At 43.5% G+C, this 19,932-nt stretch overlaps 1 protein-coding gene across 1 annotated transcript in view; it reads left to right on the top strand.

Annotated features, from left to right (window-relative positions):
- The window catches only part of BCL2 (BCL2 apoptosis regulator), a 196,808-nt gene extending 180,199 nt beyond the window's left edge, over nucleotides 1–16,609 (top strand). The window contains exon 3 of the mRNA XM_003914452.4: nucleotides 11,191–16,609. Coding sequence (XP_003914501.1) covers nucleotides 11,191–11,325 — 135 coding nt within the window. The 3' untranslated portion in view covers nucleotides 11,326–16,609. The remainder of the gene's footprint in view (nucleotides 1–11,190) is intronic.
- Nucleotides 16,610–19,932: the final 3,323 nt, after the last annotated feature.

The raw sequence follows: 19,932 nt of genomic DNA, 5'->3' as shown, positions 1-19,932 counted from the left end.
ATAAAGTGTTAAGTTTGTCACTTTATGTTTGGGGGGGAAGTATCACTTCCCCCGCAAACAGTGAAGTAGCATAAGCCCAAAACAAGAGAGGGCTGAGCACCAAAATAGGCAGGGCCCTCAGAAGCTCCAGCCAAAAGAAGGTAATGGAATGAGGAAGGTAGGAAGAAAAATGAAGAAACATTGTTTTAAAGCCAAAACACTGGAAAGCAGGTGACTGAGGCCTGTGTGTATATAGGCCCTTTCTTTAGAGCCTCTTCAGGTGTGCCTTAAAATGAGGACAGGAGCATGTGCCTCTTCTCTCCTGGCAAGGCCACTGCTGGGCAAATGGGCCTACAGACACAAAGTGCTTTGAATTCAGTACTGAGAAAATTCTCAGGCCCATGGAAGCCACTGGGAATATTACCGAGCAGTTACTATAGGGCAGGGTGTGTGTCTTGTTTAGCTTTAAGCTAAATATTCAACACCTTACAAAAATATGTTTGGTTACTGAACGAATAAGCCCGCTGAAGATGAGATTTCAAGGTCATATAGATACGGCCTTTAGTCTCTCTTGTTATGATTTATTACATGAACCTGGTGAACCAAATAGCATAACTATTAACATATTTTTAGCACTTTTTGCTATAAATGCATTTCTTCACCCATTTCAGAAGTACGTCTTTTGAATTACTGGACTGACCACACCTTCTTGCAGGAGGGACATGAGCCCACAGGTGCCCTGCCGTATTTGCATAGCTAGTACGGCAGCAGGGAACTTGGCTCTGTGCTTCCCTTCAGATACTACCTTCTGCCCCAGCCCAGAAGGTAATTAAACTAAGGAATCCTCTGAGGTCCATCTCTGGAATAGCTAGCTCCGGCTCAAGTCTCCATTAGCAGGTGGTTGGGGCCAAGCTTCCTCTGCCCTGGCCCATGGCATAAGCCATCTTTGCACATTATTTTCAAACTGTGAAAATAATGCTGGAGAAAGGAAGCACCCATTTGCGCTTCTCATTTTTCAGCCTCCCCAACTCCTGAGGGCCCCTGCCTGATTTGCATTCTTAGCTAAATTTGCATAACAGAATACACCAGAACTTCCCTGGACCAACTGTGGTAAGCGGGCAAGTTTTGTTTTTGTTTTGTTTGGGTTTTTCATCTCCTGCCATGTCTCCAGCAGGTTTCTAGTTACATCCAAATGACGCGGAGATTAGGTTTCATGTATGTCATTGGCTCATGATTCAACCAGCCCCTCCCCCTGGACCCAGAGTTCCTCCAAGATCAACCCCCAGGCACTGGAGATGGCTTTGGGGAGTAGCCCTCGCCAGCCCGCCAGCCCAGAGGAAGGCAAATCCTTGTGCTTCTCACGCTCCCGTGCCTCTTCGCCATCTCCGGCCCAGGCAGCTGTGTGTCCTTCAGTTATATGCTCAAGGGTTATTTTTTTCCCCTTCCTTTTCCCTCAAACCCGGAAACAATATTTTGGGAGTAAAGGGAGGGTGCGGGAGGAAGAGTCACAGAGGACAGAAGCAAGCCTGCAGCTGCCAAAGCCACGCTGCTCTGCAGACGGAACCCTCTAGACTCATTCAGCACAATGTAGCTGTGGAGGAAATCCTGCCAAGCCTATGATAAGGGGGGAAATGGAGTCACTTCCTCACCAGCTGCTTTTTTCAGGTAGAAAAAAGTCCTCACTTCCTTGCGTGTGCTCTGCCGGCCACCACTCCCAGCGGCCAGGGTGGCTTGCTCCCCCTTTTGCTCTGAGCCAACTCTGGTGTCAGGAGAATCTTGCTTGACTTTGTGGAGAGGTCTCTCTCTGCAAGACGAGTGTCTGTCTACCCCACTTCCTCCTTCATGTCCTTTCTCTTTCTCCTGGCATCCTCTCTCACCTGACGGTTGCATGTCATAGACTCTGTGCGGCTGCAGTAGTCACAGATAGTATTGCCAGTGAGTCTCCAGCCCTCTTGGTGGAATCTAGGATCAGGACACACTCAGTGGTCTCTATGTTTGCATAGATGTCCAGAAACAGCCTTTGACCTCTGGTCATCTCCCCTGCCCTGCACCACAGGCACCAGTGCTGCCCCTCTTGCCAGCGCCCTGCTATTGTCCTTTCACCCTCTTAGGCAGCACTTGTCAAAGTTTGTCTTCCTAATACTCCAAACACAGCAGCAGTCTCCCTGACAGAGGAGTTAGTGGCCAAATGAGTTTGGAAAATGCTACTCCCTTTCTTGGAAAATCAAGCACCTGTAAGTGGGGGGTGATAATTTTTAGTAACCAATATAGCAGGGTCACTGACCAGCACTGACCAATCAGATCCCTCTGTGTCCTTGGGAACTGACTAAACATCAGTCCCTGGGGGGAAGACACTAGAGGCTGCTGCTGGGGGGGAAAAAAACAAACAAAAACACCTTGAATTTTATCTAAGCCAGTCCTTTATCAGGCCTCTGAATACTCCCTTTTTAAAAAAAATATTATCTATTAGGATGTTTGAAAAATCTGCCGTATAGTAAAACCAATCAGTTTATTTCAGCTCCACAAACATTTGTTGAGTTCCTAATATATGACAGACACATTCTCCAGAGATCCAAAGATAAATAAAACATGGTCCTGCACCTCCAGGTGCTAATAGTTGAATGGGGAAGGCAGACATGTAAACAGATGATCTTCGTATAATACTGTGAACAGGGAACAGCCAAGGATTATTTAGTTCAACCTAGGGATTTGGAGAAAGTTGCTTGCAGAAAATGATTGAGCTGAATCTCTGAATGAACCAAAGTTGACTTAAGAGTGACAAGCTGAGCAGGAGGACTAGGTTGGAGCCAGGGCATTGGGAACCTTAGACTTAAGCATGGAAGCAACAGACTTGATTCTGAATGGGTCACTCTGGCTGCAGTACATGGAAGAGGTTTATAGGCAGACCACAAGACTCAGACCAAGGCAGAGAGATCAGATTGGAAATCACAGCAGAGATCCTGGGGAGAGAAGGTAAAGGGAGAGAGAAGTGTTCAGGTGGTAAAATCGGCATTGCATCTACTGCCCTGTTCTGTCCTGTCCCCTGGCCCTTACCACTTTAGTGCTCACTAACTTGACCTCCAGCTATAAGAGATATGGCATCTGCATCTATTTCCTTGATGGGTACTTCACCTGTGACATGACCAGCTAGGAGTGCTGGGGTATTGACATTCCATAGGAGCAACCTTCAACCAATGAATAGCAGGAGTTGGTGTATAAATACCCCAGCTCCCTAGCCCTTCAATGGGTTAACAAGAGATGCATGGTCTACACTAGCCCTCAGATTTCCCTGGCAGGAGTAAGCTCTGTTTGCCAGTAGCAATAACTTGCTTGATAAGGTAACTTACGCTTGGGTCTTTTCCTTTTTTCTCTCCCTTCCCTGCTCCCCTTAGAGTTCCTAGCATCATCTCCCAAATAAACCACTTGAACTCGAATCTTTGTCTTAGGGTCTGCTTCTGAGGGAACTTAACCTATGGCCATGGGATTTACTGATGAATGAATGTGGGGCATGAGGAAGAGAAAAACATCTAGGAGACTCTCAGGCTGTAGGTTTACTTGATGCCATAGCCAGGTTGAAGACAGGAAGAGAGGGAGGCTTGATGGAGGGAGTGATGATAGCTTCAGTTTGGGGCAGGTTGATCGAACTCCTTAGGGGATGTCTTAGAAAGCAATTGGAATAAGTATTTGGCAGTTAGGGGAGAAAGTGAGACTGGATATAAAGATGTTAGGGACATTATCATAGGGGTGGTATTAAGACCAAGAGAGTGACAGAGATTGGCCACAGAGAGAAAAGAAAATATCCAGACAGAAGCCTGATGGGCAGCACCGAGAACTTATCAGAATAGGCCATGGCGGAGGTGCCCATGAGGGAGACAGAGAGGAATTTCTTCAGGAGGAAGGAGAAAGCCCAAAGAGAGCAGAGTCACAGAAGACCCTCAGTGGTCTTGGTGTCTGGGGCATCAGAGCACCTAGTAAGATACAACCTCACAACCAGTGAATTTAGCCACATGGAGGGTATTGGTGGTATTTGTGGAGGTGGTTTCAGAGGCACAATATAGGAAGAAGCCAGACTGAGTGAGTTCAAATGTGGGTGGGAAGTGAGTCAATGAGTGTGGGTTGGCAGCTTGTCTAGGAGGGCAGAGACAGAGAAGATAATGGTTAGGGTGGAGCACACATCAGCACGGACATTTTGAGGATACCTGAGGCCAGAAAGGAAGGATGCGGTTGAAATTGTAGTTGAGAGCAGGGACAATTGACAGAGGAAGGTTCCTGAAGCAATGGGAGATGGTAGAATCAGGGCGAAGGGTGGAGAGGAGCAGGGAAGGACAGGCAGAAATGGACATTTGTGCATGGGCCAGGGTGGAAAGCTGTGGTAATTCTTGCCCAATGATCCCAATTTTCTCAGAGAAGTAAAAGGTGGCATTCGCTGCTAAAAGGTGAGGAAGACATGTGAGACAAGTGGTGGCTGTTGGGAACAGTCATCAAAAGGAACAGAAAAGATCTGACAAAGAGTAAAGAATTCCTAGGTGGTGTCAGAACTCACTGAGTTTAGAGACCATCAATTTCCAGCAGCACCTGCCTGCAAGGTTGGGTGACTTTCTTCAGCAACACTTGGAAGCCCAAATGAGACTTGTTGTGGGCTGGAGTCCAAATTAGGGCAGAGAGGAAGGTCGGGATGGGAGGAAGCAAGTTGAGGGAGGCAGGGAGGAGGTTCCCTGGGCAGAGAGAAGAACTAGCTGCTTGCCAGTGTTCTAACCTGTGAAGTGCAGGAGGCAGGTGAAACCCAGCCTTCATGCTCCTGTCCACCACGAATTTCCTTATGAATACACACTGTAAGGAATTTGCTTTACCTGTCAAAATTTCACTCACCTCACCTATTTAAAAAAAGAGCCAATATCCTTATTAGACATTATTAAACCAATTCAGGGAACCTGAACATACTTGGAGGTTCCTCCCAGCTCAAAGCCTTCTGTTACAGTGATTCTCCCTTTCCTTTTTTCTCCCTAACCCTAAAGTTGTCGTGAGGGAAGAGATCCCTAGAAGTCCCCGTGGAGACAAAAGTATAAAGTCATGAAAAATAGAAAATATCAAAGGCATTTGATAGCTGTGTTTGATTTCCCATTGGCACGGTCTGATTTTCTTTTTACTTTCTTCTTACTGCTGATGAGACTCTGCAGTCTGCAGGATACAAAATGGCGGCACCCATTGATTTAGTTTAGTTCAAATGTGCACATAGAGGCATTACCTCTCTCTAGAGTGTAAGCTCTTTGGGGACAGGATGGCTTTTCTCCCTTAGAATTCTCTTTGGTTGTATAACGTCTGCATGCATAGTCAGCTCAAAGATTGTAGAATGTAGCTGAATTTCTAATTTGCTTATAGCCAGCCAAGCCATATTAAATTTCCCCAGTATATAGAGAGGCAAGAACACACACTGAGCTCAGGGCCTGAACCTATTATTGCAGGCTTTGGTCTCCTGGGCAAAATTCTTGAGAGTTCTTCTGGGCCAGGGTCTAAGGAGGCCCTCACTTAACCGGGGGCCTGTTGCATGGTTCTAGGTCATGGCTGCTGCCTGGGAGCCCATGTCTCCCCACTACTAGGCATCATCTCCCAGCATTTTTGTCTGTCAAATTATGGAGTCTGGAATTTTTTTCAGATTAAGCAAGCACTTAGAATGTAACATTATTATATGTAGTATATATTAAAGTATATTTCATAAATAGTAATAAACATGTTTGTATTGAATTAGAAAAGACAGCTAAGGAAAAAAATCAGAATAGCCTCATAAATGCCATGTCCTCGTGCCTACTTCTGCCTTCAGAGATAATCACTGTTAACATCTTGGCGTTTTCCTTTATATTATTTTTTTCTGTATGTAAACACACACATGTATATGTTAGGTTTTTACAGAAGTGGAATCATGTTTTGCTTACCGTTTTGTCCTGCTCTACTCGGTATGACGTTAGGAACACAATTTCTTGCCAATAACTATAGGGTATGACTTTTAGTGCTGAACAGCATTCCATCACGTGGGCACGCTGTCAGTCATCTATTTTCAGACATTTGTTTCCAGGTTTATGCTATTATAAATAATCTGTGCACTTTATTATTTTTCCAAAAGAAATAACTGGAAGTGAAATTACTAACAAAAGCTTTTTTAAAGCCTTTTAATATGCATTACCGAATTCAAAAGGTCTCCATGTTTACCTTTACCTGGGCATAAGGGTTGTTTTGGGACCCCCGCCCATATCCCCAACTGCATGCCATTCTTTTCAGCACTTACAATTAACATTCTCTTCCATTCTTCACAATCTGATGTTTAAAAAAATAATAATAATAAATCTCATTTTCTTTGGAAGTAGGTTTACATGAAATTTCTTGAAGTGGACCGGGCACAGTGGCTCACGCCTGTAATCCCAGCACTTTGCGAGGCGGAGGCAGGAGGATCACTTGAGTCCAGGAGTTTGAGACCAGCCTGGCCAACATGAAACCCTTTCTCTACTAAAAATACAAAAATTAGCTGGGCATAGTGGAGGGTGCCTGTAGTCCCAGTTACACGGGAGGCTGAGGCGGAAGAATTGCTTGAATCTGGGAGCCACTACACTCCCGCCTGAGTGACAGAGCTAGACTCCATCTCAAAAAAAAAAAAAAAGAAAAAAGAAATTATTGAAGGTTCTGAAGGGAAAAGGAAAATGTTGGAGGGTGGCTACCTCCCAGGTGGGAGTGCTCCATGGCCTGGAGGGGCGAGGACAACTTTGCTGGGTTTAGGAGTCTTGACCCTGGTCTGTTCCCATCCATACCTACCTGGCCTGGTTTCAACCCTGCAGCAAGGTTGGGGCTGGGCGTTTGGCCATCCTGTCCCCTTGGGCCAGCCCTGGGTGGAACTCAGATCCTCTGTGGCCTCTGAATTGGAAATTCATGGAGAAGCCGTTGTGCATAGAGCCACCAGAGCTGAGGCCCTGCCCACCTCCCCCTCATGGGAGGAGCCGGTGCGAGCCTTTCCATGTGAACCTGTGATCGGTGAAGTCGGGTAAGCCCTTGCCAGTCCTGACATGAGCAAGGGACACAGAGCTTCCTAAATATATAGACTGGGATTTTGTCCGAATCACATGACGACCCAGGTTTTCTTTTTCCCTCTTTGTTGCTTTTAATACATAAAATGAGCATGTGTTTATTTAAAACAGCTTTCATACTTAAACAAATAATGACAGACTGTTCAAACAGACTTCGGAAATCGCCCTAATCAGAATGTTTGAAAAAGCAAGAAGACTTTCTACGAAAGAAGCTTTCAGGACATTTAGTCCCAAAGCCACAGGGTCTCCTTTGCACTTTGGAATTGTAGAAGGGCAAAGTTTAGAGGCCAGATCCAACCTCCAGGGGGTTAAATGACTTGCCCTGTAGCCCTACAATCTGATTAATAATGTATAAAGAAGGATAGATAGGTAGGCGTTGTATTATCACTTCCCATCTTCGACCGGAACACGGGATGTGTACATTTTAATTCATAATTCCTATAGAAATTACGGACTATCCTCAGATCTGAAAGCTAAGAGAGTGCCAGGAAATTGCTTCTGTAAAATGGCAGGCTCAGCAGAACCTCCTGGGGGAAGGGCAGGTTGAGTAGGTGCGGAGCAGGTCTGCAAGAGGACAGACAAGAGCAAGGTGTTTGTTCTTCCATGAGCTCACAATCTGTATCCAATTTACAAATGGCTTTGAGTGACCTACGTTAATCTTCACAATAATGAATTTTACAGCTATGGATGAAGTAAATGAGGCTCGGGGTTGGGTTATCTGCTCAAGGTTATAAACTAATAAAATATCAAAGCCAGGATTCACCCAGACTCCTCCTCCAAGTCCCATGCCCTTCTTAACCCCCTGGGATGGCAACGGCACCTCTGTGCTGAGGCTTTGGGCCAAGAGCTGCTAGTTTAGCTCATCTCACTCTAGAAATGACATTGTTCTGTGTCATGCATGTCAGAAATGGCCTGTTAGGTTCATGAGAAGCACTGTTATTTGTGTGGGGGTGAGGGTAGTGAGAGGGAATTATTCCAGCTCTGAGGAGGTGGGGATATTTGGGACAGCATTTCTTCTGCTCTCCAGCACTGTGTGCCAGGCCCAACTGGGAGAAAATGCCAGCTGGAGTGTGTCCCTGCATCCTCCGGTTTCCCGGGATGGTTTCAGGTCCAGAGAGGACAAATGATCAGGGGCTTAGTCCGGTTCAGATTTTGCCACACAAAACTCTGTTGGTGACTAAAGGGTTTCCGGCCACTGACCTTCTCAATGTCAGGCCCAATTGCAGACAACCTATTGCCAGTGCCCTGAGAAATTCGGGGTGTTTTTGGCTGTGGTGTTGCGGGTTTCAGCCCACCCATCCCTCAGAGAGAGAAGCATGGATGGGAAGACTAGTTGATATTTGAGGCCGTGTCTGTGACATCTTGGGTTGCTCCCTGAAAGAGGCAGAGTTTCTCTGGCTTGCGGAGAAGCCCTGACTCCTTCCTGCCCCACTGATCCCTGCTTATAGAGAGGGGTGCGCATCTTGGCAGACAATCATGATTGTGCCTCAGCTCTGTGCTAAGAGCTCTAACTACACATTTTATGTACGTCTATTGCCTCTCTTTTCTGACACTGAAATTTAGAAACGTTTAACAATAGATATTTAAAAAGAAGAAGAAAGCCCTTGCGCCCTCTCCTGGTAAAAGTGAACCAAGGACCTCCAAAGATGCAGAAGGCCTGCTGGGTGAGCAGTCGCTGGTCTGGGCTCGCTGATTGGGCTGATTTGACCAACACTGTTGACACACTGGATGGGTCATCTGTTCTTCTATGGTCTGTGATTAGAGAGCCTCTTGTCAACTAGGGTTTCTCAGCCTCGGCCCTGTTAGCCCTGGGGGGCTGCCCTGTGCGTTGTGGGCTGTTGAACAGCGTCCCTGGCCTCTGCCCACTAGATACCAGTAGCACCCTCACCCCAAATCACGACCACTAAAAATGCTTCCAAACATTGCCAAATGTCCCCTGGGGGGCAGGATCACCCTCAGTGTGACCCGCGCCCTAAATCCGTGCCTGCCTTTTGTAAAAGGTGGCATTGGTTGGAGGGCAACCCATGAGAGAGTGAGGATGGCTCAAGGCAAGCCCTTCATGATTTCTGGAAGCAATACTGATGACTGGTCAATTGAGGTCACTTCTAGGAGTTTATTTCAAAAAAGCAACTGAACAAATAGACAAGAATTGATGTACAAAAATATATCATGATATCGTTTATAATAGCAAAAGTTTTAAACACTGTAAAAATGAATTTTTTAAAGTATGGCACATATTATATATCATGAAAATAATTGCATAAATCTATATTTAATAATGCAGAAAGTTCCCCTAACAATGTCTTAAACCCTCATCAAGACTACCTCAGGATTCTCTGAGGCCGTTACATATAGAAGGAGTAATTCCACACAGATTAATAAGCATCTGGGCAAAGCATTAAGCCAAAGACAGAATGTAAACTGATGATTGTATTCAGAAAACTTAAGTGAACAAACATTTACTACGCACCTACAGTGCACCAAGACCATGCCCAGCACGGGGGAGACAAAGAGAATCCCTGGTCCCACTACTACAGCCCTTGCCCCAGAGAAAGGGAACCCCTCCGTGCACTGTTGGAGCCCCTCCCAACAGCGATGCCCAGGGTCATGGTACGTTACTGTTTCCTGTAATAAAATTGGGTGCTTTGAGTCAGGGTTGTTGGGAATAATGTGGAACTATTCTTGTTTTCTTCATACCTGAATAAATCAGAACTAAAAAGAATTCCTTTACTGATGTATATATTCAAATATTCATTCGGAAAGTTGTCCAAATACTCATTGGACCCAAATGTGAAACGTAATCTCCCCCAAATCGAGGAAATGATCAACCAGTGATTTGCCCAATCCAAGCTGATCCAAAGGGTGGACTCTGCTACAACACTACAGACCTGACTTGAGATGGAGAGATAGGAATGGAAGGGAGACACCCTCTTTGTCTCTCGGACCTGCACGTCCAGTGACACACCCCTGATCTCATGCCTTGTGAGATCCACAATTTGAGTGTGGTCGTTCAGTCTAGCCACCCCCAAGAGAAACCCTCCGACGGCTCCCTTTCCCTGGGAGAACCTTGACCTTAGAGGCTGGCACTGCACCAGTCGAGGCCGCCCTGGCCCCTCCACCGACTGAGCCCTCGGTGGACCAAATGCTCTCACAGAGCTGCCGTTAGCCATGCCAGGGCATCAGCAGAGAGAAGGGTGCTGGTTTCTATCTGGGTTCAAAGCCTGGCTGTGCCATTTGTTAGAAAAGTCTCTTATTCCCTGTGATTCTCAGCTTTTTCGTCTTTAGACAGAAACAAATAAAATAACTTAGTAACATTGGTACAAAGAATTAGCTGGATCAGATAGCTCACAACTTTAATCCCAGAACTTTGGGAGGCTGAGGCAGGAGAATCACTGGAGCCCAGGAGTTCAAGACCAGCCTGGGAAGCATAGTAAGACCCCATCTCTACAAAAAATTTTAAAAATTAGCCAAGCATTATAATCCTAGGTAGTCAGGAGGCAGAGGCAGGAGGATCGCTCTTGAGCCCAACAGTTCAAGACTGCCGTGGGTCATGATTGCACGACTGCACTGCAGCCTGGGCAACAGAGCAAGACTCTAGCTCTTAAAGAAAAAAAAAAAGTTTGGTACGAAGACTAAAATAATGTATGTCAGACATTTGATAAGACGTCAACACTCAATCAAAGAGTGTGACAGTCATCATCATTGCTACATTTTATTACTTTTGTGGATGGGCGTGCTAGCTAAAACTGCAGAACCTCTAATATTTTCTAACTGCCTCTGCTGTTTTTCTCCTCGGCCCTTAGCACTCTCTCCTACACCATGTGATAAATTATATTGATTGCTGTCTATACTGTTCCACTAGATGGAAGCTTCGTGAAGTAGGAACTTTTAGTCTATTTTATGCACTGCTGTATCTCTAAGATGCCTGGCATGTAAATAGGTTCTCAATAAATATGTCTTGAATTAATGAAAACAGTGGTTTCTGAATCATGGCCTCCAAAGAGCGTTTGCCTTTTCCCCTCTTGCCCTTCTGAAGGTGCCCAGGCTGCCCTGGCAGGATACCTTTTTTTCTGTGGGGTGGCATTCTCTGCTCTCTTTCTAATACTCTTTCTTTTTCTTTCCTCCTCTACCCCAACTGCAGGACGCCTTTGTGGAACTGTACGGCCCCAGCATGCGGCCTCTGTTTGATTTCTCCTGGCTGTCTCTGAAGACTCTGCTCAGTTTGGCCCTGGTGGGAGCTTGCATCACCCTGGGTGCCTATCTGGGCCACAAGTGAAGTCAACACGCCTGCCCCAAACAAATATGCAAAAGGTTCACTAAAGCAGTAGAAATGATATGCATTGTCAATGATGTACCATGAAACAAAGCTGCAGGCTGTTTAAGAAAAAATAACACACATATAAACATACACACACACAGACAGACAGACACACACACACACACACACACAAAACAATTTTCAGGCAAAATGTCGAATCAGCTATTTACTGCCAAAGGGAAATATCATTTATTTTTTACATTATTAAGAAAAAAAGATTTATTTATTTAAGACAGTCCCATCAAAACTCCTGTCTTTGGAAATCCGACCACTAATTGCCAAGCACTGCTTCGTGCGGCTCCACCTGGATGTGCTGTGCCTGTAAACACAGATTCGCTTTCTGTGTTGTTGGCCGGACTAACTCACCATTTGAAGAGCAGATGTACGGAAAAAGGACCTGATCGTTGGGGAAGCTGGCTTTCTGGCTGCTGGAGGCTGGGAAGAAGGTGCTCATTCACTTGTATGTCTTTGCCCTGGGGGCTGTGATATTAACAGAGGGAGGGTTCCTGGGGGGAAGTCCATGCCTCCCTGGTCTGAAGAAGAGACTCTTTGCATATGACTCACATGACGCATTCCTGGTGGGAGGAAAAGATTTGGGAACTTCAGATGGACCTGGTACCCACTGAGATTTCCACACCGAAGGACAGCGATGGGAAAAATGCCCTTAAATCATAGGAAAGTATTTTTTTAAGCTACCAATTGTGCCGAGAAGCATTTTAGCAATTTATACAGTATCATCCAGTACCTTAAGCCCTGATTGTGTATATTCTTATATTTTGGATACGCACCCCCCAGATCCCAATACTGGCTCTGTCTGAGTAGGAACATAATCCTCTGGAACTTGAGGAAGTAAACATTTCGGTGACTTCGGCATCAGGAAGGCTAGAGTTACCCAGAGCATCAGGCCGCCACAAGTGCCTGCTTTTAGGAGACCGAAGTCCGCAGAACCTGCCTGCATCCCAGCTTGGAGGCCTGGTCCTGAAACTGAGCCTGGGCCCTCACTGGCCTCCTCCAGGGATGATCAACAGGGCAGTGTCGTCTCCGAATGTCTGGAAGCTGACGGAGCTCAGAATTCCACTGTCAACAAAGAGCAATAGAGGGGTGCGGCTGGGCCTGTCACCCTGGGGCCCTCCAGCTAGGCCCATTTTCACGTGGAGCATGGGAGCCACAACCCTTCTTAAGACATGTATCACTGTAGAGAGAAGGAACAGAGGCCCTGGGCCCTTCCTAGCAGAGGGACACGGTGAAGGCTGGGCACGTGAGGAGAGGCAACGGCCATGGCCCATTTTGGCCGTAGCACATGGCACGTTGGCTGTGTGGCTGTGGCCCACCTGTACAGTTTAAAGCAAGGCTTTAAATGACTTTGGAGAGGGTCTTAAATCCTAAAGGAAGCATTGAAGTAAGGTGTCATGGATTCATTGACCTATGTCTATGGAATTACATGTAAAACATTATCTTGTCACTGTAGTTTGGTTTTATTTGAAAACCTGACAGAAAAAAAAAAAGTTCCAGGTGTGGAATATGGGGATTATCTGTACATCCTGGGGCACTTAAAAACAATCAATGGTGGGAAACTATAAAGAAGTAACAAAAGAAGTGACATCTTCAGCAAATAAACTAGAAAGTGTTTGTTGTGTTTTTTTCTTCCAGTTTAGAATCAGCCTTGAGACATTGATGGAATAACTCTGTGGCATTATTGCATTATATATCATTTATCTGTATTAACTTTGGAATGTACTCTGTTCAGTGTTTAATGCTGTGGTTGATATTTCGAAAGCTGCTTTAAAAAAATACATGCATCTCAGCGTTTATTTTTTTTAAAAATTGCATTTAGTTATGGCCTATACACTATTTGTGAGCAGAAGTGATCATTTTCTGTTTGGGATTTTTGTCTCTTGATTCTTCAAAAGCGTTTCTGAGAAGGTGAGAAGCCCTGAGTCTCAGCTACCTAAGAAAAACCTGGATGTCACTGGCCACTGAGGAGCATTGTTTCAACCAAGTCATGTGCATTTCCACGTCAACAGAATTGTTTATTGTGACAGATATATCTGTTGTCCCTTTGACCTTGTTTCTTGAAGGTTTATTCATCCCTGGGCAATTCCGCATTTAATTCATGTTATTCAGGATTACATGCATGTTTGGTTAAACCCCTGAGATTCATTCAGTTAAAAATCCAGATGGGGAATGACCAGCGGATTAAAATCTATGGTGGTTTGACCTTTAGAGAGTTGCTTTACGTGGCCTGTTTCAACACAGACCCACCCAGAGCCCTGCCCTCCTTCCGTGGGGGCTGTCTTGTGGCTGTCCTTCAGGGTCTTCCTGAAATGCAGTGGTGCTTACGCTCCACCAAGAAAGCAGGAAACCTGTGGTATGAAGCCAGACCTCCCCGGCGGGCCTCAGGGAACAGAATGATCAGACCTTTGAATGATTCTAATTTTTAAGCAAAATATTATTTTATGAAAGGTTTACATTGTCAAAGTGATGAATATGGAATATCCAATCCTGTGCTGCTATCCTGCCAAAACCATTTTAATGGAGTCAGTTTGCAGTATGCTCCACGTGGTAAGATCCTCCAAGCTGCTTTAGAAGTAACAATGAAGAATATGGACGTTTTTTAATATAAAGCCTGTTTTTTTGTCTTTTATTGTTGTTCAAATGGGATTCACAGAGTATTTGAAAAATGTATATATATTAAGAGGTCATGGGGGTTAATTGCTGGCTGGCTGCCTTTTGCTGTGGAGTTTTGTGACCTGGTTTAACAGTAAATGTACCCAGCCGCTTGGCCCCAGAACTGTACAGTATTGTGGCTGCACTTGCTCTAAGAGTAGTTGATGTTGCATTTTCCTTATTGTTAAAAACATGTTAGAAGCAATGAATGTATATAAAAGCCTCAACTAGTCTTTTTTTTTTTTTTTTTCCATTATATCTAATTATTTTGCAGTCGGGCAACAGAAAACCATCCCTATTTTGTGCTGAAGAGGGATTCACATCTGCATCTTAACTGCTCTTTATGAATGAAAAAGCAGTCCTCTTTATGTACTCCTCTTTACACTGGCCAGGGTCAGAGTTAAATAGAATATACGCACTTTCCAAATTGGGGTCAAGGGCTCTAAAAAAAGCCCCAAGAGGAGAAGAACATCCGAGAACCTCCTCGGCCCTCCCAGTCCCTTGCTGCACAAATACTCCGAAAGAAAGGCCGGAACGACAGCTGACAGGGTCTATGGCCATCGGGTCATCTCTGAAGATTTTGCAGGGGCATGGCAGGCTTAAGATTTGGATTAAAGTCACAGAATTAAGGAAGCACCTTGATTTAGTTCAAACAAGAAGCCACCATTCTCTCCACAGCTCACTTACCTCTCTGTGTTCAGATGTGGCCTTCCATTTATATGTGATCTTTGTTTTATTAGTAAATGCTTATCATCTAAAGATGTAGCTCTGACCCAGTGGGAAAAATTAGGAAGTGATTATAAATTGAGAGGAGTTATAATAATCAAGATTAAATGTAAGTAACTAGGACAGTTCCGACACATGTCTAGCTTTCACCTCCAGGATCTATTGAGTGAACAGAATTGCAAATAGTGTCTATTTGTAATTAAACTTACCCTAAGACAAATAATTTATAAATGTGAACTTAAACTCTCATTCCAATTGTACTTTTAAGGCAGTGGCTGTTTTTAGACGTTCTTATCACTTATAGTTAGTAATGTACACCTAGTCTATCAGAGAAAAACAGGAAAGGCTTGAAATACAAGCCATTCTAAGGAAATTAGGGAGTCAGTTGAAATTCTATTCTGATCTTATTCTGTGGTGTCTTTTGCAGCCCAGACAAATGTGGTTACACACTTTTTAAGAAATACAATTCTACATTGTCAAGCTTATGAAGGTTCCAATCAGATCTTTATTGTTATTCAATTTGGATCTTTCAGGGATTTTTTTTTTTTAATTATTATGGGACAAAGGACATTTGTTGGAGGGGTGGGAAGGAGGAAGAATTTTTAAATGACTAAAACATTCCCAAGTTTGGATCAGGGAGTTGGAAGTTTTCAGAATAACCAGAGCTAGGGGTATGAAGGACCTGTATTGGGGTCGATGTGATGCCTCTGCGAAGAACCTTATGTGACAAATGAGAAACATTTTGAAGTTTGTGGTACGACATTTAGATTCCAGAGACATCAGCACGGCTCAAAGTGCAGCTCCATTTGGCAGTGCAATGGTATAAATTTCAAGCTGGATATGTCTAATGGGTATTTAAACAATAAATGTGCAGTTTTAACTAACAGGATATTTAATGACAACCTTCTGGTTGGTAGGGACATCTGTTTCTAAATGTTTATTATGTACAATACAGAAAAAAATTTTAATAAAATTAAGCAATGTGAAACTGAATTGGAAAGAGATAATACAAGCCCTTTAGTCTTACCCAGTGAATCATTCTGTTCCATGTCTTTGGACAACCATGACCTTGGACAACCATGAAATATGCATCTCACTGGATGCAAAGAAAACCAGATGGAGCATGAATGGTACTGTACCAGTTCATCTGGACTGACCGAGAAAAATAACTTCAAGCCAACATCCTATCGACAACAAGGTTATTCTGCATACCAAGCTCAGCACAGAAGACAGGAACACTGGTGGAGGATGGAAAGGCTCGCTTAATCAAAAAAATTCTGAGACTATTAATAAATAGGACTGTAGTATAGACACTGAGTAATTCCATGCACCTAAACCTTTTGGAAAATCTGCCGTGGGCCCTCCAGATAGCTCATTTCATTAAGTTTTTCCCTCCAAGGTAGAATTTGCAAGAGTGATAGTGGATTGCATTTCTTTTGGGGAAGCTTTCTTTTGGTGGTTTTGTTTATTATACCTTCTTAAGTTTTCAACCAAGGTTTGCTTTTGTTTTGAGTTACTGGGGTTCTTTTTGTTTTAAATAAAAATAAGTATACAATAAGTGTTTTTGTATTGAAAACCTTTGTTATCAAGATTTTCATACTTTTACCTTCCATGGCTCTTTTTAAGATTGATACTTTTAAGGGGTGGCTGATTTCCTGCAACACTGTACACACAAAAATATATGGTAAGGATGCTTTACACGGTTAAGGTAAAGTAAGTCTCCAGTTGGCCACCATTAGCTATAATGGCACTTTGTTTGTGTTGTTGGAAAAAGTCACATTGCCATTAAACTTTCCTTGTCTGTCTAGTTAATATTGTGAAGAAAAATAAAGTACAGTGTGAGATACTGGTTGTGCCCTGGAATTGTTTATAATGTGTTAACATGATTTCGCCCTGCCATTCATCATCATTACACAAGACTTTGAAAAGCCTTCTTAACAAGCCAGTAAAATCACCAGGACCCCACTCTAATGAAGCCCTCAGGGACCAGGCTAAGGGATTGCCTTACAGGCGAAACCACCTTAGAAGGAGACTCTTGTTTCTTGGTAATAACCCTCCTGGTTAGGTCCAAGATAGACCAGTCTTGAGTTCTACTCCCTGGGAGAGCTACTGTTGCTGTTGAGTGTGTTCTTCCATATAGACCAAAGATCCCAGCCTCTGCATTTTATAAGATGAAATGTGTATGAAAAGGAGGGAAACAAGCTGAAAGTTCTATTTTGAAGTCAACATTTTTAGATGGAACCAAAGCAGCTACTTGCTTTGGAGCACGTAAACCCTAAGTGGCAAGGGATCTGATGTTTCTCACTGGGTTCAGGTTCTGATACCCAAATCCTCAACCCTTCAAGTCTCATCAATTAGACTCAGTTAAAAGGACTCTGATAGTAACATTCATCTGTTGAGCACCTGCTGGATACAACACCGTATGCATACTACCTTTTGCTCACAAACCTTGCAAGGTAGGTATTGGCCTCTTGTGTTTTGTGGGAGATAACTGAGACTCAAGACGTTGAAAAAACATGCCCAAGTTCTCAATCATCATAAATTACAGAGGCAGGATTTGAGCCCTGGTGTGGCTGACTCCAAGGTCCATACTCCATCCTCTGAATCGGTAGCTTCCAAATTGCTGCACATGGAACCATGGTGGCACAGCCTTCCCAAGGAGTACCCAGGCATGGGATGTTTAGAAGAATCAATGTTCTCAACACCTATGGGTACTCTTTCATAAACCGATTTCTGTGAGCACACCCCTGAGATCAGACTAACTCTCCTCACTCTCCCCTTTCACACTCATCTGTCACACTTCTCAGAAGAGGGGCACACTCCTCCCTCTGTCTGAACCTAACTGTGATACCCTGCAGTAGTGAGTGCCTCATACTGGCCCTGAGAGCTGACTGTGCGCCTGTCTTCCCAAGCATGTGTCAGTGAGGTCAGGTTAGCGGCTTGAAATTGGCCGTGGTGGCCGGGTGCGGTGGCTCATGCCTGTAATCCCAGCACTTTGGGAGGCCAAGGCAGGCAGATCGTGAGGCCAAGAGTTTGAGACCAGCCTGGCCAACATGGTGAAACGCTGTCTCTACTAAAAATACAAAAATTAGCAGGGTGTGATGGTGGGCGCCTGTAATCCCAGCTACTTGGGAGACTGAGGCAGAATTGCTTGAACCCGGGAGGCAGAGATTGTAGTGAGCCAAGTTCGCGCCATTGCACTCCAGCCTGGGTGACAGAGCAAGACTCGGACTCAAAGAAAAAAAAAAAAGAAAAAGAAAAGAAAAAAAGAAATTGCCTGTGGTGGAAGCCTTTACACCATGTAAACGAAAAAAAGCTATAAAGCAGGGCTTTCTTTTCTTTGCCTTTTTCTTTTTTCCCAAGAGAGTAAATTTACCTACACACTACTGGGCATAGCCCTGGAGTGTTAGAATTCTTGGGTTACCAAAAGGCATTATTTGAAATCCTGGGACTATATTGGACTGTAATGACTGGGGAGCAAATCCTTTTGGAAACTGGTTTTCCAATTCTTTACTTTCAACAAAGTTGAAAGAGTTTCTAGTGAAGACAGCCGATAGATTTTTTTAATGTGATTTTTGAATATACCAGAAATTCAAAGAGTTGAATAATGTCACTATAACAAAACTGTTTCCAGTCTCATGTAGTTGTTATATGAACAGCCCTCCTCAGAGCTTATATCCATAAAGATATAAAACAAGAATAGACTCACTTTCTAGCATTATGTAGTTTTTATTTATGGGTATGTGTCTTCCTGGGGATAGAGGAGAGAGGGAATAAACTAGTCCCATCTCTTTTAAGAGGTTTATTTCCAATAAAATTTAAATTTTATACTTAATAATTATTTGTCAAAATTGTAATATATTTGTGCGTTTTTATGAGTTGGGTAATGGTAACCGTATACTCAACTCAGGAACACAAAAAGCCTTATGGTCACAAAAATTTATAGATTTGCTATAGAAGATTCCGAGGTAAATCAATTTTAAGAAATTGTAAGTTGTAAATTTAGTTGTAAGAAGTATCATATTAGGATAAGATGAGAGGCAGAATTATGAATTTGAGGAGAAGATAATGAAATGTAAAATGTCCAAGTGTCAAAAAGTAACTCCTATATTTTTCATGTAGGGTATTGAGTATCATGCCACTACGGTATTTCAATTCTAATGGGTATCATTTTAAAATGATGTAACAAATTTATTTTTAAAATGTGAATTCTTAAAATAACTTGTCAGACAAACTTGTTATTAGCATGTGTCAGAATTCTATTTCAGACTGGCCTCAAAAGAAGAGGCTCCCAGCAAGCCAGCCAATTCAGTGATTCTTTTTTGGAAGAGACACAAACAGGAAAAAAAAGAAATGGCACCACAACAGAAGAACAGCTCAAGACTGGTTGACATGGCTTAAGATAGCTGAGTGGAGACCCTGACTTCTCAGCAGTTCTTAATCCCATTACAGTCTATCCGGAAATTACCCAAGCATTTTATCAGGAATCATAATTGCTTCGCGGAAGGGGTTACAAATGACATCATGCGAAAAAGTTCTGCCGCAGACAGTTTGGGAACAATTTTCTTTCTTATACTATTAAACAGTACTTTGGAAATTATATCCTTAGCAACTATTTAAATTTTAAAAATGAACCATCACACATGTGCAAGCATGGTATACACCTTTCAAACTGCTGACAAGGGGGTCTTCTGTCAAGTTGGGGTGGCACATCGGCTGATTCATCAGAAGACCCCTTCCCGGAAGCCCCTTCAGGCACTCCTCTGGACTTCACTGGAAACTGAAAAGCAGATACTACCCGGCAGGGTATTTTATTTAAATTAATCTTTCTGTCAGCACCAAGGAAACAAGTAATTGGATAAGAATAATAATTGTAATAATTACTCGATCTGGGAACAAAAAGTAAAGCCTTAAGGTCACTAAAATGCATTTAAATGCATAGGCTTAATCTTTGCTGTAGAAAAGTATGAAAAGCTAATCAATTTTAAATGTTAACTTTAAGAAATCTCATCTGGGATAAAATGGGGGTGAAAATGTGAATTTGAGAAGTGAAAGTGCCAAATTTCCAAGTGTTAAAAAAGAACTTGTATTTTTTATGTAGATGGTTTTCAGCTATCAAACCATTGTGGTACTTAGCGTCCATTGTATACATTTTTAAAGTGATATAAAACA

This window comes from Papio anubis, chromosome 19, assembly GCF_008728515.1.
Source record: "Papio anubis isolate 15944 chromosome 19, Panubis1.0, whole genome shotgun sequence".
NCBI lineage: Eukaryota > Metazoa > Chordata > Mammalia > Primates > Cercopithecidae > Papio > Papio anubis.
The sequence above is the reverse complement of the archived record's forward strand: the minus strand, read 5'-3'. Positions and strand labels throughout refer to the sequence as shown.